This window comes from Vicugna pacos, chromosome 3, assembly GCF_048564905.1.
Source record: "Vicugna pacos chromosome 3, VicPac4, whole genome shotgun sequence".
NCBI lineage: Eukaryota > Metazoa > Chordata > Mammalia > Artiodactyla > Camelidae > Vicugna > Vicugna pacos.
Genome location: NC_132989.1, coordinates 110,837,544 through 110,861,693, shown reverse-complemented (window position 1 = coordinate 110,861,693; position 24,150 = coordinate 110,837,544). Strand labels below are relative to the sequence as shown.

The following is a 24,150-nucleotide window of genomic DNA, read 5'->3' as shown; positions in this document are numbered from 1 at the left end:
AGCAGGGGATGGGGCCCTGGCAGCCACACAAGGGTCCTAAGTTTCATATCCATGGTCACCATTTTGGGCTTCTTACATTGGTTCTAATACAAGAAAATCTCACCTTACACTTTCATGCACCATCTGCATTTTATCTCACTACTTTCTGGTACATCCATTTTAATCAGTATTTCACTTTAGATTTGGAAAGCAATTTTTCTTCCCAGTATTTTTATCAGGTTAGAACAGTCTTTATCTGCATTTAGATGTACAGTTCAATTTCTCCCTCAAAAAAAAACTTTGAAATATACTCCAAAGTTATTTTTTCATTAAAAAATAAAAAATAAGTAATTAGATTCCATACTGAAAAATAAATGGACATATTCCATCTTTGTCTTGCAAAACTGTCAGTTTCAAAGTATTGTTAACCCACATTGCAGATTACACACAGCTCACCTAAAATATTTCCTGCTATGTAAAAAAGGTTTTTTCTTTTTCTCTCTCCAAACCTGATATACTCAGGAAAGGAAAAGGATTTCTTATATTGACCTAAACTGTTAGAGTAGGAAAAAAAATTAATGTGTGACAGTAAATTATATAATCCTTTTCAAATTCAAGTATAAAAGATATTTAAGTTTTAGTGTCACTGTTCCCAAACAAGAAAAAACTGATTATACCCACATTAAGAGTTTAAACCACATCTTGTTTATAAATTGTTTTTTAAAAACCTTCAGAACATTATTAGATCATTGTACCCACTTTAAAATACAGTATTAGTTATGCACATGCCTTTACAAGATAAAGCTGTCAAAAATCAAAATAATTAGGAATGGCAAAGCTAAAATAAAATTCAGTCACTATTATATTTTAACATGGGTCTATATAAAACGCTTAAATGCAAAGATAGTCAGATACTACTCAGAACTCAGTGTCAACTAGAGCCTGACACAGTTTATGCTTGATTAAATAATTCTTGCATGAATAAATAAAATATTATGTTATATTGAAACATTTTTCTTGTGCTACTAATGAAAATGCTTTAACTAATGATGATTAATTTTAGACTACTGGAAAGTCATTCTCTTAATCACATACCTGAAAAGAATATATTAGCACCATTACACAATTCTCAAATGAATTTAACTTCTTTATTGTTTAAGGGCCATGAGCTTATCTTTTACATTAGAGACTGATGGCTGGAAGCATTATAACTATGGTTATTTGCATAAAATATTAAAGGTTTATTTGTGGAAAAGGGTAGCAAATTTAGTTTTGAGGTACAGTACCTGATACTTAGTCACCAAATCTTCTAGGCCTTCGATTCTAGAATCTTGCAGAACTGAATACGTCTTGAAGGTTGTAAAGATGTCCATTATCTTGGCAAGACGTCTATGGAAAGTTTCAAATTTTCCAAAAATATACATCTCACTAAACTCAAATTGTTTTTCATTTGGATCTTGTTTAAGCTTTTGTTTTGTCTTGTGAAAGCAGTGCTGGTATTCCTTAAAGTAAAGACCAAAATATAAGGATGGGAACATAACAAAGATCTCAACCTTATTCTCTAATGTGAAGGTGACGGCAAATTTAGGGTGGAATTGTGAATCCTTTTAGTTTCATGCCTTTGTCACTACTCATTCATCAGCGTGGGACAGCATCTCTTCCCAGCCTCCAACCTGGCAAGCTCCGAATTGCTCATGATGCAACTCAAGGATGCAGCCTTTCCACCTGCATCTCGGTATAAGCCGAACTGTCTATTTCCCTGTGAGTCTACGAGAAGCTTAAGGAAAACCACCTCATCCTTGTATCTCTAGTATTTCGTGTGGTGTCAGGACACAGTAGGCCCCCAAAAAGGGTAGAGTAAGTGATTAAATCTGGGGGGCAGATTTATTAACATTCAATTTTCCTTAACAGTAAAGAACTGCTGCTCTTTTTAGCAACGACCAACACGATCAGCTATATGATTAAGACGCACTGGTGAAAACAATATGAAACTAATACAACATTATCCAAAGACATCATTAAGCTGGCCGTTACCTGCTTCAGTTTAATTGCAGACAGTATTTTCTCCACAACGACGTCCTGTGGCTGGCTCCAGATCGAAGCGGTTCCATTGTTGGTGATATACGCTTTACATGCGGATACCATCTGATTGGTCACCTGGAATTTCCCAAACAAATGACGTCAAGTACACTATGCAGCCATTGATCATAAATTGGGCTAGAGGGTCCTGACCTCTTCCACCTCTCAGAGTGAACCATCTGTGAACCTGAAGTTTGGATTTACTTTTGTCCACCACATCTATAATCAAGCAGTAGCCCATTTTTTCCAGCTTTATTGAAGTATAATTGATGCAATGTGTGTACCTTTAAGATGTACAGCATGATGCGTGGTATATACACACGAGGTGAAATGATTAGCACAACCCAGTGCTAACGCATCCATCACCTCGCATGATTACCATTTTGTGTGCATGTGCAGGGAAAACCTTAAGATCCGTTCTCTTATCTCTTTCAGGGATATAGTGCAGTATTAACCACAGTCACCATGTAGAAAACTAGATCCCCAGAACTTAGTCATCTTATAACTGAAAGTCTGTAGCCCTTGACAACATCTCCCCATTTCTCAACACTCCTCAGCCTCTGGTAACCACCCTTCTACCCCATGCTTCTATTTGTTCAATTTTTTTTAATTCTACATGTATAGCATCAAAATCATTTGTAAAATCACAGTTAGAAGCACTATGGAAAATCAATCATTCAGATGAATGTGTTTATGCATAATGAATGTCTTAACCAACCAAGAGAGGGGACTCCCTTCCCTACCTAAAAGCTGTTGAGAGCCTCCCCAGTCTCCTTCAGCCTGCTCTCACATCCAACTCAACAGTTTCCAAGTGCCATGAACTACCCAGTTCGTTTCATGACACCGTGATCGACAGCAGAAATGTCAAAAGGAGAAGGCAATAGACAAAAGGGTAAAGATAACATATGTGACCCCTAACATTTTATTTATTCCTTCAAACTTTAAAAAAAAATCGTCAGAATTTTTGTGGTCATTTTGTTTGTAAATTCAAAGGAAAATTAGATGCCTGTGCTGTACGTTTGGAACGACACAATGTCTGGGACTTGCGGCACAAAGGTTAAGTGAAACAAGATTGGCCACGTGTTGATAGCGAATGAATCTGGGTGATGTGTACATGGGGGTTCGGTATACAGTTCTGTTTCCTTTTGTACCTGCTTCAGTTTTTCCATAATGAAAGGTTTTTGAAAATGAGATAAATGGTGGTTTCACGATTTTCTTCTAAAACAAGACTTGCCAATAACATGCGTGAAACCTGGAATAATAACGCAACTTGACTTTTGAGGCTTCTAGTCAGAGAACAGGCCTCATGACCCTAATGTAATGTTAAAGTGTGAAAAAGGTGGGAAAGGATCCTGCGGATTGTCCTCCTTTCTACCTGAACATGGGAGCAAAAGGAAGTTTCCGTCAAGCTCTCCGAGCTAGATGTCCCTATTCCCAGGAAGAATCCTGCCTCCCACTGCATCAGTGTTTACCACACAAGTCCTGAAGAGCTGAAAATGCCTCTATTTGAAGACAACATTCAAAATTTTCGCCTTGATAATGAAAAAGCCATTTTCTTCTTAGAGACTGTTCAAAATGGGAAAGGCAACGTGCTCACCAATAAACACTTACAAGTTAGGACATAAGGTTTAAACAGCATTATGCTTTTTGGAAGAATCATTATAATTGCTTTATGGATTACTGGAACGTTCCAAGTGGCTTTTATTACCATGATTACTGTTCTAATAACACCAGGTAAACAACTGTGGCATCAGATAAATTTGGAACTGTGGCACATAAAATATGAAACTGAAGATAGCCAGTTAAATATAGTTTCTCTTAATTAAAATTTACCCAGTAGGAATAAATAATGTACTAAATAACATAGGGAAAGAAATTTCAAGAAGAATCTTTTTTCATTTTTATTATATAAATAATACAATATTTATTATAATAATTACTTTGGGAAATCGTGTTTGTTTCATGCTTTGCTAGAATCAGCCTCCCATATACACTTACTTCTAGCTCTTCTGAGAGATTCAGCTTTTTTAAAAATTGTGGGGTACATAGACATTGGATTGTGCCAATCTGGTAATTTCTAACTGTCAAAAAATTAACCATTAGCAAAGAAATATAATGTTATGCACTTACCTTTACAAACAGAGACGTGATCTTCTCAGAGGTGTTATAGTAATGAGAGATACTGTAGATCATTTTAATTGCATTTATAAGTGTAGGAATAGCATCAGTCATGGATATCTGGAAGACAGCACAGAAGTTTTCAGGAAAACAGGTATCAAACTCAGCAAAATTCTGATAGGCTGATCATTCCATCTGCATTAGGATAAAATTTAGGCAAAAGATTTTTATTTAAATTTTTAAAATATTATCTAACATTTTACATAAATATAATATATTTAGAGGTAATTTTATTTTTACCCTTTAGTCATAGACAAGTAAGCTTTGTTTCAATGCAAGTAACACTAACTTTCTATTAATAGCAAGGAGGCTGTGTTAACAGTAATAAAAAAAAGGGCACCCCCTAGAGTTACATGATTGAAAAAAAAAAAGCTGATGACTCTTCCCACAGTTGTTTGAGTTTAGTCCAGAATGTCAATTGCAATATTTAATGGAAAATGGACTGTGCAATAAATGTTTTTAAAATATAACGTTGCGTATCCATCTTAGATAGATAAATAGATGATAGATTGATAGAGATACATAAATACATAGAAATAGATGTGTGTGTGCACACACACACACATATAAACTCTCTTGAGAATGAACAGATGTTTCTAAGACTTTCCCAACAGACTATACTATTTGCAAACCAAAAACTCCACACTCAAGTCAGCTAGTGTAAAAGGGTCATCAGTAGACCAAGGGGACAGAAATCTCTAACTCACAGGGTCACTACTGTACAAGGGGTCGCAGCACTTCTCAAGCGTGTACAAATATTTGACGTTGTCCTTTGCTTCATTAGCTGCATCAGTAATTCGAATATCCATCTCCCGCCAAGTCTAAGCACAAGACAGCAAAGCAATGTTAATGCAATTATTGATACAGAAACTTCCAATACAACAGCTGCTAAACGTCATCACAAGCCCTGGGGGTCAGACTCTCAGTCTGTCCTGTCCGTCTCACATGAAACTGAATCCAGAGTGGTGAAGGGCATGACCACACTGAAGAGCAATGTTTTAATTTTGGCTAAATTTTTTACCGTATCTCTTCCAGGTCATCTCTTATGAAATCTATTGAATTGCTAAGACAGAGCATCAAGAGGCAACTCCTCCATTTAAACCTGTACCTCCTCTCCTCCACTGGCTGCTGGATCCAAATGGCACCTCATTCCCGTATTTTCTATAGTAAAGAACTGAAAGAAACCTCTGGGCAGCCAGCAAGGAACTGAATCCTACAACTACCACATGAGCAACTTGGAAGCAGATCCTCCCCAGTCTGACCTTCAGATGAGTCAACATCCTCCCTGCAATCTCAGGAGAGATTCTGAGTCAGATGCTCCCAGCTAAGCTGCACCCAGATCTCTTCCTGGCCCACAGACCTTGAGATAATAAATGTTCGTTGTTTCAGGTTGCTAAGTTTTAGAGTAGTTTGTTACACTGGACAGAGAACAAATACACTAATGTATAACTCAATTGCTTTGCTGTACACATGAAACTAACACTTTAAATCAACTATACTTCAATAAAAAATAAGAATTAAAAAAGGAAATATACTAGTGTTTAAAAAAAATAAGGTAAGTTCATTACTACTACTCCTTGTTGGTCTGAATTCATAATATATATACAGTCATGTCATTATGTTACATCTTAATGACTTGCAATGCCCTCTAATAACATATATACATACTTTTACACCAGCCAACGAATACCTTTCATTCAAAGGCTATTTCCATGGTGAAGCGCATGCCTAGCATTCACAAGGTCCTGGGTTCAATCCCCAGTACCTCCTCTAAAAATAAATGAACCTTATTACCTCCCCCTCTGCCAAAATGAAATAAATAATATAATTTTTAAAAAACATACCACAAAACTAAATAAATTTTAAAAAGTCTATTTCCATAGCATCCAAAATTATAAAAGGGCAATATTATCCAATCTTAAGAGTTTTTTTTATAAAGGCAGAATAACATTTTTCTGTTCCTAACTACCCTACGGGCTCTGCATAGAGAATTTTCATCCCTACTTCACAAAGCAAAAAGCAACCTTCAGAAGTTTCGACTTGGCAGCAGCAAGCACTGCCAACACAGCCTTCACATCTGGGCTCTTCAATTGATCCAAAAGGTAGTTAAATTTAGATAGTCTTTTTTTCCAGTGCTCCAACTCTGCTCGCGGCCCAAGGTCATCTGCTTCCTTCCGCAGCTGGTTGTTTTCAGCAAGAACCTGTAAAGGCACAGGAGAATCATGAACCAAGGAGCAGGGTTGGAGATACGGAAGTGATACATAAGAAAAACAAAAGGAAATAAGTAAATGATGCTATCTGAACCAGGATATATTTGTATTCATTTGCATGCTTCGCATGACAGGCTTTTACTAACCTAACATGTATCCACTTTTTAAATTTCAACATTCTAACTGAAAACAACCTGTTTAAGGAGCTTTAACGAACTTTTGAAAGGCCTGACCTAAGAAGGTTTCCTTGGCTATTCACTTACAGCCTTGGAGCCCCCATGCCTTCAGTTGGTCAATTTCCACTGTGCTTACTGATGTAATGTCCACTCTCACTTGGAATTTTTCTGAAAATATTTTTTAAAGGCTAAGTCTCAAGCTTTGTTTTGGAGGACACACTGAACTAGAAAGCTCCTTGTACTTCGCTCCAAAGTAACTTACACTTCAAGAAAATAATCAGCCAAGGACAGTCTTTCAGATATATAAGAATATAAAGCCATTTATTTTCATCTCCTAGAATTCTTCTTATCTCTTCTTAACTAATGCCTATGAATTAAAATTGCACTGACCCTTTCCCCTTTTTAGGGACTTGTGGTAAAATACTGAGGCAAATAGGAACGGGATGTGATAGACCTTCTTCCACTGGCTGGCTCAGTAACGTGGCATCTGAACTAGTCGGTGTTAAGACAGCTGGTTTCTGGTGCTTGGTTGCTGAAACTTACCTGTTCTGCCTGCTTGATCCATACTTTCATACAGCCTTCTATTCTTTCCAAAGTCTCAGGGTTATTAGCCAGAGCCAGGTAGTCGATCGGTTCCTTTAAGGTTTTCAGTTCCAATATGTCGCACTTTTGAAGGTTCACCTAATTAAAATGAAAGTTAAATAAGATGATGCTATTTTAACACATGCACGCACGCATGCACACGCACACACACGCACACACACTTTGGGTTGATTGACAGGCTGAGAAGGATCTTAGAGGATCCTCTAACCTAACCTACCCTGCTCCCTGAGAAAGATGCATGAAGGACCTGACATGCTGCCCGAACCTCCCCAGACCCTGAGCACACAGGTAGAAATGATTGGCTCTGATGTCAAATTTTGGGTCGAAAAAATAAAAACAGTAAACTAGAGAGGGAAAGAGAGAGATCTAATATCACGGAATTTGGGGATAAATACGGAACTTGGGAAATTGAAGAGTCAACTCACGAAGCCAAAGAAAGTGGGGGGCTTCAAAAGAACTGATTTAAGGGAGGGGTAAGTTCTAATCTATCGCGTTCTTTTTTGAAACTAACCAGAGGAAAAACTCTCATGTCCTTACCTCCCAAATCCCTATAGTCAGCAAGTGCAATGGCAAAAACACAGATTCATTTTCAGAATGAAGGGAAGAGAGGCGTAGGAAAGGATATGCATTGGATTTTGATGTGACAGAGAAACCCAGTATATTTTTCAACACACACAACCCACAAGGACTTCGACATTCGATAAGAACATTTTCCTCCTGGTACAGGTGCACCTGGCCCTGTGAATCTCTAAATTCAGATCTCAGGCCCTCCTCCACACTGGATCTTTTTTTAATACCTCTACCACAGTATGAAGTGGAACCACGTGAAAGCACTGCTTTTTTCAGTCGAATAACTATTTAAGTTGGTTCAACCTGCATTTAGTATGGCCTGCATGATCGCTATATATATATATGTATCTCAGAGGTTAGCTAGAATCATCCTGCCCCTTTCTGGATAAAATTTACTCAACTTCCCCATTCTACATCCTTTAGAAAGCATAGTACCTTCCTCCCTCCCAATATCCCAATAGGTCCCAAAAGCTCTCAGTATTCCCTGGAGAGCAGTGAGTGTTACATCATCATTGGTCTCATGGAATCCATCCTTTCTCTCCCACTCATGCCTGATCTAGGTGGTCATCTATCATGGTTTTGCACCCACCATCCTCTACCCCAAGCAATCACTAACGCAGGCTTACTGTAGATGGCACAAAGTCTATGGAAGCTAAACCCCACAAATGCCAAAGTTATTCTTAAAGGCCCTTTTGGTCACTGGCTGGACCACAGGTCCTGACCCACTCTCTCCAGATGTCAGTTCTTCTCCACCTCTTCAGGATTTCCTTCCCCCTCCCCACCCACCCACCTACATGCACACGCATTGATCTGTTCACTGTCCAATAATTTTTGAAGCAACAACATCTTTATTCATACCTTCTCCTTCAAACTCTCCTGAGCACCCGACAGGACATTCACAAAGCCTTCCAGGGAGCCCAGGAACTCCTGGCGAATACTGGCTGCTTCCGGAAGCCCCTCGAGCTCGCCCCAGCCATGGCTCGTGGCTCTGAGAGCAGGAATGAAGATGTCGGACAGCAAACGTCTCACGCTGTTAAGCAGGCCCCCATCTGCGGTGTCTAACACATTGAAGCTCACCTCCTGGAAAACGATTGGGAGAACATTTACTATAAAAATGACCCTCAACTGCAGCGTAACTCCTGAGTCATTTCTGCATGACATTCATTAACTAAATGTCCTGTGGGCGTAAATGAAGACCAACCACATGAGAAGCAAAGCAAAGGCTGTTTATTCAGAGCAAGACTCTATTCCTTGCGATAGCAAGAGAGTCGGCCACCATCACCTGCATTTCGGCAGAGACTCAAAGGCAGACGGAGGAGTGGGAAAGCTTCCTAGTGGAGAAAAGGGAGGCACCGAGGTGCCCTGATGGGAGGCTGTTGGCCTGGGGAAGCTGGAGGCAGGCTAACGAGAAGCAGGGCATCCTATGTGATGGGTTAATGGTGAAGATTTGGCTTTCTCTGGTTGGTCCCAATAAAGTTGTTGAAAGTATGGACAAAAATGAAGGAGGCTGGCAGTCATGAATCAAGTCCTGGGCATTCTGACCAACGGATACAGAGTTACTGTTTCATTTCCCAGCTGGCTTCCTACCTGGCTGACACAGCAGGCTGGCTACCTATGCTGTTTATTGCAGGTAAGGAGGTTGATTTCCTGGGCAGGCTGCTGAAGGTTGTGCATCAAAGTTCTACTTGTAGATGGTCTGACCCTTGTCTGTTTGTATATTCAGTCTTTCAATTCAGTAAATTATTTTGATATTTAGTTAAGACATAAGCTTTATACTATTCTAAATTACAATCATCGAAATAAAAGCATGAAATAAACAGAACACAAGGACGTTTACCAGTTTATTTGCTCCAAGCAGGTAACACACCATTGAGGGCAGAGGAGACTTGTCCACATGCACTTTATTTTGCAGAAAAAATAAAATTATAGAGTTGACCTTGAGCAACACAGAGGTTATGGCCTCCCACCCTCCGCCCAGTCAGAAAATCCGAGTGTAACTTAAAGTTGGCTATCCGTATCTACAGTTCCTTACCTCTGGTCCCGCTTCCTCAGATTCAACCAACCGCGAACGATATAGTACTGCAGTATTTATTATTGAAAAAAAAAACCCATGTATAAATGGACCCGTGCAGTTCAAACCTGTGTTGTTCAAGGCTATATCCACTTTACTAGATCTTATTTTAAATGTCTGAAATTTACCATTAAGTAAATTATATATAGGGGAATTCTTTTTAAAAGGAAAGACCTCACTGTTTAACAGACACACACAATGCTATATAAAATTTTGTCAATAAATTGGATATTAAGTCCTTTTAACAGATTTCAAGGAAATGTCCTCTTAGCTGTTTGTTTTAAGTGCTTGTAACACACTTCTTTGAAAGCAGTTTTAAATATTTAATGAAGAGAATGGCTGTCTCCATAGGGAGGGATTTTTTGGTAGACTTTGTGTGATTTGGTGCAATTCGGGATGAAGGACTGCAGCTGCCTCTTACCCGGTGGATGTTCTCAGGGGTGATGGCTCTGGAAGGGTTGGTCCGGATGAAGAACACACAAACCCCAGTAAGAGCAACATCTTTTCCCTCGGTCACAAACACCTGAGGTTTTTTCACCTTTCCAGAAATAGGATTGGCTCCTCCTGGAGAGCCGAGTTGTCCTACAAATGCAGAAGAATTTTAGTTTTACAAACTGTTTACAGTACATGTGGTCACCTCTTCAAATGAAGTTTCATTGTTAAACACTGTCATGTTGACTTTTCCATGTGCCCTAGAAACTCCACCACCTGGACAACCTCTAACCTGGGCCCTGAAGGGATCTAAAAAGGTCTGCTTTTTCATGGTGATCATTTTGTGATGTAAAAAGTATCAACTCACCATGTTGTACACCTGAAATTAACATAATATTGCAAGCCAATTGTATGTCAATAAAAAATAAAGAAAGAATAATAAATAAAAGGATCTGCTTGATTCCAGATCACAGGTTCATTTCAAAATTATTGTTCTAGGAAAAAACAGGAATGGAAGGAGCAGGAATAAGACAGTTTGGTCCAGAGCAGATTCTTGCTAGAGCTACAAAGTCATCATTCATGGGCGCAGTGAGAAAGGGTGAGGGAGGAGACAGGATCTACCAGCATGTGTCGTGTGCCAGGCCCTGTGCTTGGTACCATGTCTGCATTACTCAAACTCCCTACAACCCTGAAGGCAGCTGTGACCCGGCCCCAAGTCACAGCCAACAGAGCCAAGATCAAAAACCAGTTCTTCTTTTTTTTTTTGTATTATTATTTTTTTGGCAGGGGAAGGTAATTAGGTTTTATATTTATTTTTAGAGGAGGTACTGGGGATTGAACCCAGGACCTCATGCATGCTAAGCATACGCTCTACCGCTTGAGCTATACCCTCCTGCCAAAAAGACAGTTCTGACTACAGAACTCCAGCATCTCCACTCCTGCTGTCGTGGTCTTGCTGGTCCTGGAGGCAGGAGAGAGTGGAGGCAGTGGCGGCAGTGATGAGTGGTGTGGGCTCTACAGATTCCCCAGGCTTCCATCTCATGCTGCACTTCCTAGCCACGTGACCTGAGTGAGTTACTTAATCTTTCTGTGCCTCAGTCCTCTCATCTGAGCCAGGCCCAGAGAATCCAGGTCAGCCAGCTCATGGCAGGTGCCAGTCAAGGAAAAGCTCTGCTGCCATCTCTTACCTACCCCTTGTCTCTGCCCTGCTTCAAGCCTGACACCGTCAGAAACTGGGGTTAACATGATGGGAGCAAGGGGCTGAAGGGTAAGTTGAGGGAGAAAAGGAGAACCATGGGCCCTTCTCCCACCGAAAATGTCGAATTTCTGAGGCCTCTGCTGCCAGCGAGTGGGGGATGCAAGGAAGAGGAAGGACCAAGAGTGGAGAAGATTTAACTTTAGATCAACTAGTTTTGACAAATTGTGTATTTTTAGTTTTAGTTTTGTGAATTGGATGATGTTTGTAACTATAAGCAACCATAGGAACTTTTCCTACCTAAGAGCGTCCAGAAAAGTCATGGGATTGTCTTAATTTCAGTCCAAGGTCAGAAAAAAAGCTACTCCTACTGAGAAGGTTTAGAGAAAGAGTAGGAAACAAGAACAAGCTTGCATGTGTGTTTACACCCCGTGAACCCTTCTTATTCGATGTAAGATTTACACCTAAAGGCCAGCTTCCCCAGGTGCACAGTTCATGAGTGAAGGTAACATTCACCTGACCTTATGTTTTGTAATCTGGGATAGAACTGAAAATTTCTGTCTTGTTTTGATTTTTCACTCCAAATGTAATGCCCTTTCTGACCACAAAATATCAAATGGATAATGTGGGGAAAATGCCGGTCACTTTGAGTATGCATGCATGATTTCCTCCATTTTCAAACAAAAAAGCATGGTCATTCTCTACGCCAAGGGCAATAACTATTTTCCCTTTCTTCAGAAAGGGCATAAAAGGACTGCACGTGATATTTTAATATAATCACAACATATCTGTTTATGTCCCTAGTTTGGCTTTAAAATTATATTAATTCACATAAAAGTAGAATGGGATATGTCAGTTGAATCCGCATAAAGATTTGCAAGTTTCCCTTAAATGAAAATGACTAAACTTGTCGTTCAATATTATTCATTTGAATCACAGTCAGTAGAAAATAAACATGATGTGATATTTAACTGGAAAATTCCTGTTATGCTCACTGCCAACATTTTCTATGTTAAAAAGAAATAGAGAAGAAACAGCTGCCCAAAAGAAGTTCCAGAACATAACTGCATAGATTGAACGAACACATAAGAAAAGGAAGGCTCAAAACGTACATTATTTTATTATCTTCAATTACAGCACAGCCTGAAAAGGAAAACAAAATAGCCCAAATAAAGTTAGACCAATCAGGCTAAATACCCACCATTATCTGCCCTTTGCTTGAGATGAAAACAGAACCTGTTCCACTGGGCCTCACCCACCACACCTTACTACTCCCACCTGCCCCACCTCCCAGGTAGAAGCGGCCAGTTCTCACAGTGCCTTCTGCGTCACGTCATAAGTGGATAAATCCAACAACACATGTCTGGGTTACGTCACATCATGTTTGCATACCTGTTTCTGCCACCTCCACATCCTGATAGTAAAACATGAGGTGGCGGAGACCTCCAACAGCAAAAAGCTGGTCGATTCTTTCAATCTGGGGGGACAAAAGGGCCAGGGTGAATCAGAAACCACATTTAAATCAGCACTGACTGTCATCTTTCTTTTTCAGATAGGATTGCCACTCACGTAAACCATGTAGAAGGGATCATATTTTTTTAACACAAAAATCATGAAAGAATAAACATCTTACTTAATGTCTTACTTAATTTTAGTGAAGATTCAATTCAAAGAAGTAATTTGATTAGTCATAAAAGTATTTGATACATACGCACATTTGAAAAGAGATTGTCCCTCCAAGTTTGCTAATTTCCTAAAGTGTTGAACTGCTAAAGACAGGTATAAATACAGACGAGTATTTCATTTTCACCCTACTGCAGATCAGAAAGCGAGAACAAACCTTTCAAAATCCAGTCTAACATACTGCAGGTAAGTAATATTAAACTGCCATGACGAGAGCATGTATGACTACAGAGCACTCCATCCTAAAGCAACTTGGTCCCACCCATGGGGTTCACTGTACATACAGAGGTCTGCCATCCGGCCTGCTACCAATAGAAGCGACTCTTTAAAACAGTCAATAGCAAAATTCTGAACTCAAATGGGAAGAAAAAATTATAAAATCTACATAGCGGTTGGGATGGCTACTGTCAATAAACCAAAAGACAATAAATGTTGGTGACGATGTGGAGAAACTGGAACTCCTGTGCACTGTCAGTGGGAATGTGAAATGGTGCGGCTGCTGGGAGAAACAGTGTGGCAGTTCCTCAAAAAATTAAAAGTAGAATTATTATATGATTCAACCATTCTGTGCCCAAAAGAACTAAAAGCAGGATGGTGAAGAGATATTTGTGCATCCATGTTCAAAGCAGCACCATTTAGAGTAGCCAAAAGGTGGAAACAGCCCAGCTATTCACCAACTGATGGATAAATAAATAAAATGTAGGACATACACATGATGAAATATTATTCAGCCTCAAAACATTTTTGACACACTGACACATGCTATAAAGTTGATGAACGTTGAAGACATCTTGAGAAGTGAAATAAGCCAGCAGCCGAAAAGCAAATACTGTATAATTACATGTATATGATGTATCTAAAGTAGCCAAATTCATAGAGACAGAAAGTAGAATGGTGACTGACAGAGGCTGGAGAAAGCGGAGGATGGGGAGTTGTTGTTTAAAGGATACAGTTTCAGTTTTGCAAGATCAAAAGAGTTTTGTAGATTGGCTGCAGAATAATGTGAATGTACTTAACATTACTGAATGGTACAATTAAGAAATGACTAAGGTGATAAATTTAATGTGCATTTTATGGCAATTTAAAATAAAAAAATTTTAAAGAATAAAATTTAGCCTGAAAATTTAAGTGTAAAACAAAAGATCCCCTTCAACTTCTATCATGTTACAGATAAAACTATAATTCATAAATAAGAGCAAGTCGCCCTGTTTGTTACATTTCCTTGATTATGGATGCCACACAGATGAGTAGAATGTACTCATTAAGATTAACTTTCAAGCTAAGAATGTGATGAGGGAGGTGCTTCCATCACGGACGGTATGAAAGCTCCTGCCCCTCTAGGCCCTCAGGCTCAGTGAGCCTGAGCCAGGAAGATGTTTTTAAGCCTCCAAATTCCAACAGTCCTGGTCCTGAATAGGGCACAGAGTTGGACTTGGGATTCCTATAGTGCAGAACCTTTATTCAGTTATTCCACCTGCATTATCTCAAACCCAGATGTCTAAATTGGGACATAGGGTAGAGTTAAGCATTTCACCTCTGGAATGATCTCCCCAAGACTGCACCAGCTATGTGAACTTGTCTCTTTCTATGCCTCCAATTTGGAGGGATAATATTATCTACTTCCTGGTGTTACGAAAATTAAATGGGATAATAGATGAAAATCAGAACAGAGACTGACACATGGTAAATATCTAGTAAATGTTAGCTACAAGGAGGAAAAGGACATTTCCTCAACTCCTAATTGACTCACTCTATAGTTCAACCATTTTAGTGTTATCCACCCTTGATTGTTCTACTGACTCCAATTAACTCTCCCCAAGTGACACAGCAGGAAGGGACAAGGCCAGCAGAGGCCTGGAGTTGGCTCAGGCAGGCTCAGCCAGCCAATTGACACAACTCTTCCCAACTCAGTGTTTAGTGACGTCATGTTGGTGGTGTGGAATCAGCCACATTGGGAATATTACACCACAGACTCAGCAAATGCTCAAACGAGTGCCTCCCTCCACCCTCTTGCCCAAAGCCGACTGTTAAACGTTTACAAGCCTATCACTGAAAAGCACTGTCAACAACGTGGCACCTCTGCCAACAAAAACGGCTTCTTCCTTGCTTCCCTTTCTTTGTTTCTTTTTTAATCCCTAACAAATTAAAAAAAATTTTTTGAGGAAACATTATAGACCCCCTGGAACGACTTTCTCAGTGCCCAAGAAACTATATCTTCTCCTGTTTGGTCTTCCCCACCCAAGGTCAAATCACCAACCAAATCACATCCCAGGCTTTTGGAGGGAAATCGTGGCAGAAAATGCAAGTCAAGTTCAGGAACAGAAGAAACAAGATTCAGCTGCCAAATCAAAGTCAAAGCCAGAAAACTACAGCACAATTCAATCTCCTGGGTTAGAACAGGATAAACTCAAAAAAAGATAAATAAGCAGCTAAGAAGAGATTCGGTTCTCAAACCTTCAGGTTCCAAAATGGCACCTGAGCCCAGCTCCACTGGGTGTAGAGAGATGCAGACATCGCCATCAGAAAAAGGGAACTCAAATAACAATTTTACGTCCCTCATTCAACATGGAGACTTGGAGATCCCTAAGCTCACTCTGCCACCACCTGTACTAAGTCAGGACGGAGTCCTGTCCATACTGAAACAGACACCCTCCTCTAAGACCCAGCACAGATCCTGCCACAGGACAGTGCCGTAGACCCTGTGTGCCCTCTACCACCAAGTGAGCGAGAGCTCAAATGGACCGCACCTGAGTCCCCTCAAGAAGGGCGTCCTCCACTTCAGCTTTGTTCAGGTCCACGCAGGAAGCCACAATCCCAAATATGTAGTCATGTCGACCATCCAAACGAGCCCGCTTGGCTTCCTTCTCCTCCTTCAGTCTTTGCTACAAGAAAGGAAGAAACATGCTGTTCTCAAATGGATTCATTTTGTAATCATTTCATACTATTGTTGCTTTTTCAAGTCTTGGGTATTCAGAAAACAGCTTAATGGTACCAGTGTTTATGTACTATCTTCTATTTTAAGAAATAACGTTATTTCTATTACGAAAGTAAGATGTGCTCAATTGTTTTGAAATTTTATAACACAGGGAAGCCAAAAGAAAAATAAAAATCATCTACCAGCCAGACAGAATTACTATTAATATTTTGTTCTAAATCTTTACAGACTTGTTTTTATGCATACGTAAGTATTCAACAAACACCAAAAAATATTTCCATTTTTGTAAACATTCGCTAGACCACCAAAGTAATACATATTCTTCTACATTCTCTCCTATGTTTATTGTTTGCCTACAGGTTCATATCTGGTCTTGAAATTGATTTCTGAATCCCATTGCTTACTTTTAACCTGTTGACTACTAATTACAATAATAAAGCAATTCAGTGTAACCAAGGTTGGCAGCTTGAAGCAAATCAGTCCATATGCACTCTGCTCACACGATCAACTGCAAACGTATATACACATTTCTGTTTATATTTTGCTATAAAATGTTTTCATGCATTTTCCCCATGGACCCCAGGTCCACATTCCCAGGCCCTGGGAATGCCGCCACAATCCACCTGCCTGGCCTTCCCGCCTCCAAGCTGGCATCACGCCAGACCCTCTTCTACATTGTTGGCAGAATGACTGATTTTTTTGATGCAGCACAGACAACATCTCTCCTGATTTGGAACTCTTCAGTAACTCTCCATGGACTTCAGATAATGTTTATACTTTCTAACGAGGCCCATAAGATATTTTATGATCTGATTTCTTTCTCATTTCCTATTATGCCTTTCTAGTTCTTTTTAGTTCGGCCATCCTGGCTGCCTGTGGTTACTAGAAATGCCATGCTTTCTTTTTTCTCTTGGCCTTTGCATGTGCAGAAATGCCACAACCCCAGGGAGTGTGCCCAGTTCTCCCTCAGCTCTAGGCTCAAGCCACCTCTTCCTGAAAGTTTTCCTGGATGTCTACCCCTCCTCAGTCCTGTGCTAAAGGGAAATCCTCCCTTTTGCTTCTTCTCTGAAGCCGTATTAATGCCCCTGCATAAATCTGATGCCCCTGTAGCAACCATAATGCCATCCTGTCACAGTCCCATTTTCTGTTCACATTCTGCCAACTCGGCTGTGAGTTTTTTTTGAGGTCATTTGGTAGTGTTTACCTCTATAGTGCTCTGCATATCTGGGGTTTAATAGCTGTTCGTTAAGTATAAGATGGGATCCAGAGGGACTACCTTTCCTCTTCCCAGCAGGAGCTACTGGTTAGCATTAAAGATAATGCACTTAATTCAAAAAATGAATTGAAAGTTGAACATCCACCAAGGGTAATATGGTTGAATAATTAAGGCACATCCATATTGTTGAATATTCTGCAGCTGTTACACAAGTTGCAATAGTCTGTATTAAACTAAAAAGAAGTCTGTGAAGTATTATAAAGGGAAAAATACCCAAAAAAATAGACATTATGGGCTAGATCTTACTTGTAATTGCGTTTACAGGATGGCAGGAGCACCCCTCACCTCTTCTACAATGTGACTGTGCCACCAACCTACCAAGAGATAGACTCTATTTTCCCTCCTCTTGAATTTAACTGGCCCTGGGACCAGTTTTTACCCAAAGAATGTGGGAAGAAGTGAGACTGTAAAACTTCCTAGGCTAGTCCTTAAGAGACCTCCAGCTTCTGCCTTTGCAGTTGGGAATTCTCCCTAGGAACCCAGCCACCACACTATGAGAAGTCCAAACCACAGGGGGAGACCACATGGGGAAAAAAATCAAGGCATCCTGGCCACCAGCCCCAATTGATCTCCTAGCTGACACTCCAGCACCAACTTGCAAACTATCTTAGACATTCCAACCTAACAAGCCTACAGATGACTGCAACCCAGCCAATGCCACGTGAAACAGAAGAAACACCCAGCTGAGCCCAGCCACTCACGGACTCAAGAGAGATAACAGATAACTGTTAATAGATAACTGAAAGCTAAACAAATAGATAATAGATATTATAAAGCTGATAATAGATATTATAAAGCTGATAATAGATAATTAAGCTGTTAAGTTCTGGTACAGTTTGTTACGGAGCAGTAGATAACAGAGTGACACTTGTTAGAATAATTTCATTGGTTGGACAGAAAGAGAATGGATATAGACTTGAGAAAAGAATGATTGGGAAAAAAGAAACATAAAGACAACTGCATATAAACTATTCTTTCCAGAAACTTGGCTCTAAAGGACAGAGATGTGGTACTAGTAGACAGAGGGGAATTTAGAGTCAATGAGAATTTTTTCAAGATACAAAAGATTTAAGACAGAGTAAAGAGGAAAAAGTTTTCAGAGTGACTGAAAGGCCATTGCTAGACCTATGCTATTTGTATTTGTTTTTCCAAGCCTGAAGGGACTTCCTGAGGGAAGAATTTAAAGGGGAGGTGCAGGGAGACGTTAAGATTTTTTAAAAAATAAACAATCTACCTATTTTCTTGCCATCTCCTTAAAAAGGAACTAACACAGGTCCTAATACAAAGTATATGTCCCATAAATATCAAATAAAAGTAAATTTAAACCTCTTTTCAAATGTACTAAAACCAGGAAAATGTCCTATTCTTTGAATATTGTCCACATTGTTGGCAGGGAGGAATAAGATGCTTTTCTCAAAGTGATCTTTCTGAGTTTGTACTAAATGTCTTCAGCAGCTTGAAGACACAGCAGGTTACCAGGGGAGTCAAGAATGCAGCAACACATCAGCAAGATGGCAAACGCTGGGTAGCCAAAAAGAAATTCAAAAACCAGAGTACCAGAAAGTCAGGATGTAAACCAACTAAGGTTTCCAAAGGATATAGAAACTTCTCTAAAATTCTGCCATGGCAACACATTATTCTGTCCTGACTTTATAAGATTCCAAAGGAAAAAACTATATATTCATAGTGAAGGAGAGGAGAGGTTGGCCTTTAAAATAGAAAACTAATCATTTTATTTTTACTTAAATATAACAGGGGGAAAAAAAAGTCCAAAGCAATTTTATATATACAAAGCAAATTATCAAGGTGTCTTTAAAGTAAGTATTTTCAGAGCTCTATTTAAAAGCACGTTAATCATCAAATACGTTCTTACAGAAACTGATTATTCCATCTCCTAATGATGTGTAACATGAAGGAAAGCCCATTCCATGTGGAAGACCACAGTGTTTATAATCTCAACTTTCACTGCCCGATACTAAGGTATCCTGGAACAATGAGGGACTTTTTTTTTACTACCACAAAAAGTCAATAATGTCAAACAAATATTTAGTGATCAGATCAGTACATTGTCAGTCTCTAAACTTAAACCTGCAGCTTGCTGGCTGCCAGGGAACTACAGCAACAAACAGTCAGATGACCAGTTGGCAGTGGCGTGCCCTCTTGGCCTGGGAAACATCTAAGACACTTGGAGAGCAGTGTGGAATGACGAAGGCAAGAGGCCAATTATGGGATTTTTTTTTTTTAAGAATCACATTAAAATTATTTTGTGTTGCATGAACAAGCACTAACCCGGGGGTGGGGGGGGCAGGGAATGGCCAAAATTCTATTCAACGTCCAAGGAAATCTCGAACAACATTTAAAACATTTCTGCACTTTGGTGACAAGGGATATTACTGCTACCTTGGAATGAAAGACGGACTAATGTGCTACCTCACAAGACACAAGTGCTCCTTTCAAGGCGAAGCAATGTCACGTACACAGACAAGCCCTGGTGTAAGAGTGGGGTCCAGTCCCAGCGCTGCCACTAACTGAAAGACCTTGCAGCAGTCATTGAACTTCTCCAGGCTCCGGTTTCTGCAAACTCAAAATCAAAGTGTTGGACTAGGTGACAGCTAGGCTCTGTCTCTTCTCTAGCATTTGGTCTCCTTCTCGTTGGTTCAAAAGTTAATACGAAAAAAAAAAAAGAAATTAAAAGAATTGATGCAGATAATACAAGAGAAAACACTGAAACAAGTCAACAATACACTAAATTAAATCACTGAAACTGGTATCTGATCGTGGAAAGAACAAGGGAAAAAAACTTTGACAAGTGTAATTATGAAAAAAAGAGCAAACACACAAATGATCAGAATAAGAAAGTGGACAGTGGATATTTAAAAGTTTATAAGAGGAATTCTAAATGTAGGAATTTATATCCTACATTTAAACTCTAGAAAATGAATGGTTATCAACATTAACACAAGAAGTAAGAGAAAATTTGAATAAAAAATAGCAATATAAGAATCTGGAAAGAAAAAGTTAATACAGACAAGAGACCTGAGATTTTAAAACACAAATCCAAAGACCCAGTGCCATGTACCTTCATAATAAAGCTCTGTGACTTCTCAAGACAAACCCATCCATCCAATTGTTTTCAATATGCTAACCTTTGCCTTTAACCCTGTAGAATCAAACCCAGGCCTACATGTTTGTGCACATAAACTGTCCATCAACTACACACAATCATTTTAGCTCCAGGTTGACAATCTCCAGCTCCATGAAAGACCTTAACATCATCTACAAAACAGAGACAGAAGTCCAAACTTGAAAGGTATTTGTGAAGATTAAATTAGGTGCATTCTTGGGATAACACTAAGGTGATCAGCATGTGAATAAACATGGCGTGACCAAGACTTTGACCCTGGACATCAAAACTCAAGTGACAAAACAAAACTTCTGAGTCATGATTTTTTTAATTGTACAAATGTTTAAACTCTCTCCATCCTTAGAAAGCCTGCCCTGTTGGCAGCACTGTCTGAGATCCAGGCCCACCCCATTGATGTCATTGGCCACCACAAGTGGATGGAGGATTAAGCTGTCAGGTCTAAGAGCCCCTTTGTGGCTGAACAGGGACACCCTGTCCCCAACCCTCCTGAAGGCGTCAGGGTACAAAAGCCCTATGAAGCAGACATTACTATTTCCACACAAGGAAATCGAGACTAGAGACCATTAACAGTTTTCCCAAGAGTGCCCTGGTAAGTGGCAACACTGGGTTTCAGGCCCTAGTATGTCTGTAGAGTCGGGCCAAGACATGGGGTGTCCTTGGCAACTAAGAATTTTGCATCCATTCAAACTGATATTCCACAAACATCCTATCTGTAAATTTCTACTCGAGGATTATGTAGGGCACTCTTGGGAGGAGACCCTGTATACACTGCATGCGTTATAGAAGGAGTTGTGGGTGGAGACTGGAGTTAACTGGCACCACTTTCTGAGCTACACTTGTAGTATTTCAGTGCCAGGATGGACTGGTGCCCAGCCACTTCTAGCAGGCACGCCCTGTGTCCAGCTCGCCCACCACACTCCTATGTCTCAGCAAATGCTAACTCTCCACCCCATCCTCACCTCCTAACGTGCTTAGGACTCAGGCTTCTGGCCTGGGCACCTGGTAGGCTGGGTTCCATGCTTTTCCCAACTGGTTACTAGTCAACTTCACTTTTATCTACATCATACTATTCACCCCAAGTCCTAATACGATGCCCTTGCACAGCAAAGAATGTGGGGCAAGGAATAGGTTCTCCAGCCAAAAAAAAAATTTTTTTCTTTGTTTAAAAAAAAAAAGTTTCTCTAGGTAGCATGATCAGCCTCGTTGCAGGTCTGAATCTGAGAAAGAAAGAGACCTGTTTTAATGTGGTCTGTTGCATCTTTTTGGAAGAATTTATTTCCTTTTTTTTTTATTTGGGTGCTTTGTTCTCTATGTATATGTACGCTCCCAGCAATGTAACAAACACAGTGGAGAAGAAGACAGTATAACAGTATAACAGGTTTAAATCACCCCTGGAGATCATTGTAAATAATGTGGAGTCCAAGAATAACAGTTGAAACTCCTTATCTTAAATCACCAAACACTTCTGAGACCGATTTCACTTTGGATCTCCGTATCAATCTCAAGCCCACAGATAATTAATTTCTGGATGAAACAGTGCTAAAGAGGCCACGGACATAGGTTTCATCACCTGAAGCCAGTTTCCATTCTCCCCCACTCTGGATGAATCAGGGCAAATCCATGAGCAGAAGCAAAAATTACCCAAAGTGTATGCCTGGCTAAAATGCCTGGGTATTGGGCAAATACGGGGTTTCTTTTCCTTTTTTTTGAAGGATATCCAAATGGCCCAGGCTGGTTTAGCTCACTTGTCTGCCATCTAGATAACCTGATTCTTCCTATCTCCTGAGGAGTCAAATAAAATCGGTATCAACGGACTCTCATCATTCCTACAAGACCATTAGCTCCACAGGGAGGGATGGTTTCTATGTTGATTTGTGAAATATCCCCAGTGCCCAGAACAGTGCCTGGCACTTCAGTAAAGCCTCCATTGATATCTAATCAGGGGATGATGAACCACGTTTATCACTTACAACTCATTCACAAGTAATTAAGGGATGGAGCAAATTATCCCAGCTCGATGCGAGTCTGTGACTGCAGGTGCAGAATTCCCTCAATGAGCTCCTACGTCTTCCATTCTGTTATGATTCGAGCACAAACCACTGCACGAAATTCCATTAGTATGGATTACAGCTCTCCCTCAACTCACAGCAAATAAAACTAACCTCACTTAGCCTACCTCCCATTCAAATGTGCTGAATTACAGAAACCGAGGGGCGCAGTTCTCCTACTCTTTTCAACAAACGAAAGAGTCCTCTCTACAGAGTTAACCCAATTTCCATGTCTGCCAACAAAGAAAAGCCTCCCTTTCTGTCTTCCAGCATTTTCACTCTAACCCACAGGGCCCCATTTCCTTTCTGGGAGACGCCGCTCTGGGATGCTTCCTGGACCACCCAAACCAGCTCGTTAATTGGCTGGAAGAACCACAATTCAGCAACTCTTTACTCTTCACTGTACTTTTTGCGTCTCAGATTTTCTTCCTCCCCTTTTATTTCATTTCTGCAGGTGAAGGGCCACGGCTGCAGCGGAAGCACTGTACCTCCTTCCCACGTTAAGAGCACTTGAGCGAAGTGGTTCCTGGAAGCGAAAGACACTCCACGCTGGCTAATCCACTCACAGCAGGTGCTGCAGTGAAGCCCCCCTTTACTGAACAGGAGCCACACTCCCCCTCCATCACAAAGAGCTGGCACTTAAACGGAGCCCAGTCCCATCAATCTTCTTACGTCCTGAGAGTAAGCTCTGGAATCTTGTCTATTTTTGCTGGAGTTTTCAGGTCCCCCAATCTCCCCGTTTACCAACTCCAATATCTGTCATTCTTTCCAAACAAATAAAGCACCCCTCTTTACCTGTCACTACATGTGGACTTCTCACCCAAGCCAACCCAAAACCTGCTACAGAGGTATCACCATCACCACAGCTGCCCCGCTACCCCGCCAACATCCCATCATCCAAACAGTAACTTAGAGTCCATTCTCTCCGCACCGAATTTCTGGACCCGATGGAGACTTACTGGGCCTTCACATGGCCATATATTCTACCATCCCCCAACTCTACAGTGGTTTTACTCCAAAATCAGGATATACCTCCCTTGGAGAATCCCAAGAGCCCCTTCTGGCAGCAAGTGTCGTATCATTCAAGTGGTTTTCACCCATACGTTAAAATATACATCCAGTGTCATCATTCACATTATATACGGCCCAGGGGTGAAGTTCCAAAACCTCCCTTATTCGTCACAATGAGCCAGAGTGCTTAAAGCTAACTGCTTATTAGAATCACCTGGGAGCTTTAAAATGCTGATTCCTTTGCCTCCTACCCTCAAGAAACTCTGACTCCTCTGGTCGGGAGTGCAGCCCTGGCATTGGTATTTCTCAAAATTTCCGCCGGCAGTTACAGCGGCAGCCTCCCCGGAGAACTCTGCTCCAACTGAATGCATTTTATTAATTGTTCATGATGGACAAGTACCACCAGGCTCTCACACGAGGCAGGAACTTAGAAAGTCCAAGGGCATAACTCCAGGATCCTGTAACTCTAGACCTTTTTTTTCTCGTTACTAGAGTTGTGTGAAAACTGATAGGAAGAACAAGTTTCAGCTCAACCCCATGAGGCATGGAAGTGCTCCTC

The 24,150-nt window shown here is 40.4% G+C and overlaps 1 protein-coding gene across 1 annotated transcript in view; it reads right to left on the bottom strand.

Annotated features, from left to right (window-relative positions):
• Positions 1 to 24,150, bottom strand: part of DNAH5 (dynein axonemal heavy chain 5) — a 234,944-nt gene that overhangs the window by 168,182 nt on the left and 42,612 nt on the right. Inside the window, exons 2-11 of the mRNA XM_072958846.1 lie at positions 15,924 to 16,058; positions 12,886 to 12,970; positions 10,288 to 10,448; positions 8,654 to 8,875; positions 7,166 to 7,303; positions 6,261 to 6,437; positions 4,944 to 5,057; positions 4,189 to 4,296; positions 2,014 to 2,136; positions 1,266 to 1,481 (exon numbers count right to left, since the gene is read on the bottom strand). Of these exons, the coding sequence (XP_072814947.1) occupies positions 1,266 to 1,481; positions 2,014 to 2,136; positions 4,189 to 4,296; positions 4,944 to 5,057; positions 6,261 to 6,437; positions 7,166 to 7,303; positions 8,654 to 8,875; positions 10,288 to 10,448; positions 12,886 to 12,970; positions 15,924 to 16,058 (1,479 nt within the window). The remainder of the gene's footprint in view (positions 1 to 1,265; positions 1,482 to 2,013; positions 2,137 to 4,188; positions 4,297 to 4,943; positions 5,058 to 6,260; positions 6,438 to 7,165; positions 7,304 to 8,653; positions 8,876 to 10,287; positions 10,449 to 12,885; positions 12,971 to 15,923; positions 16,059 to 24,150) is intronic.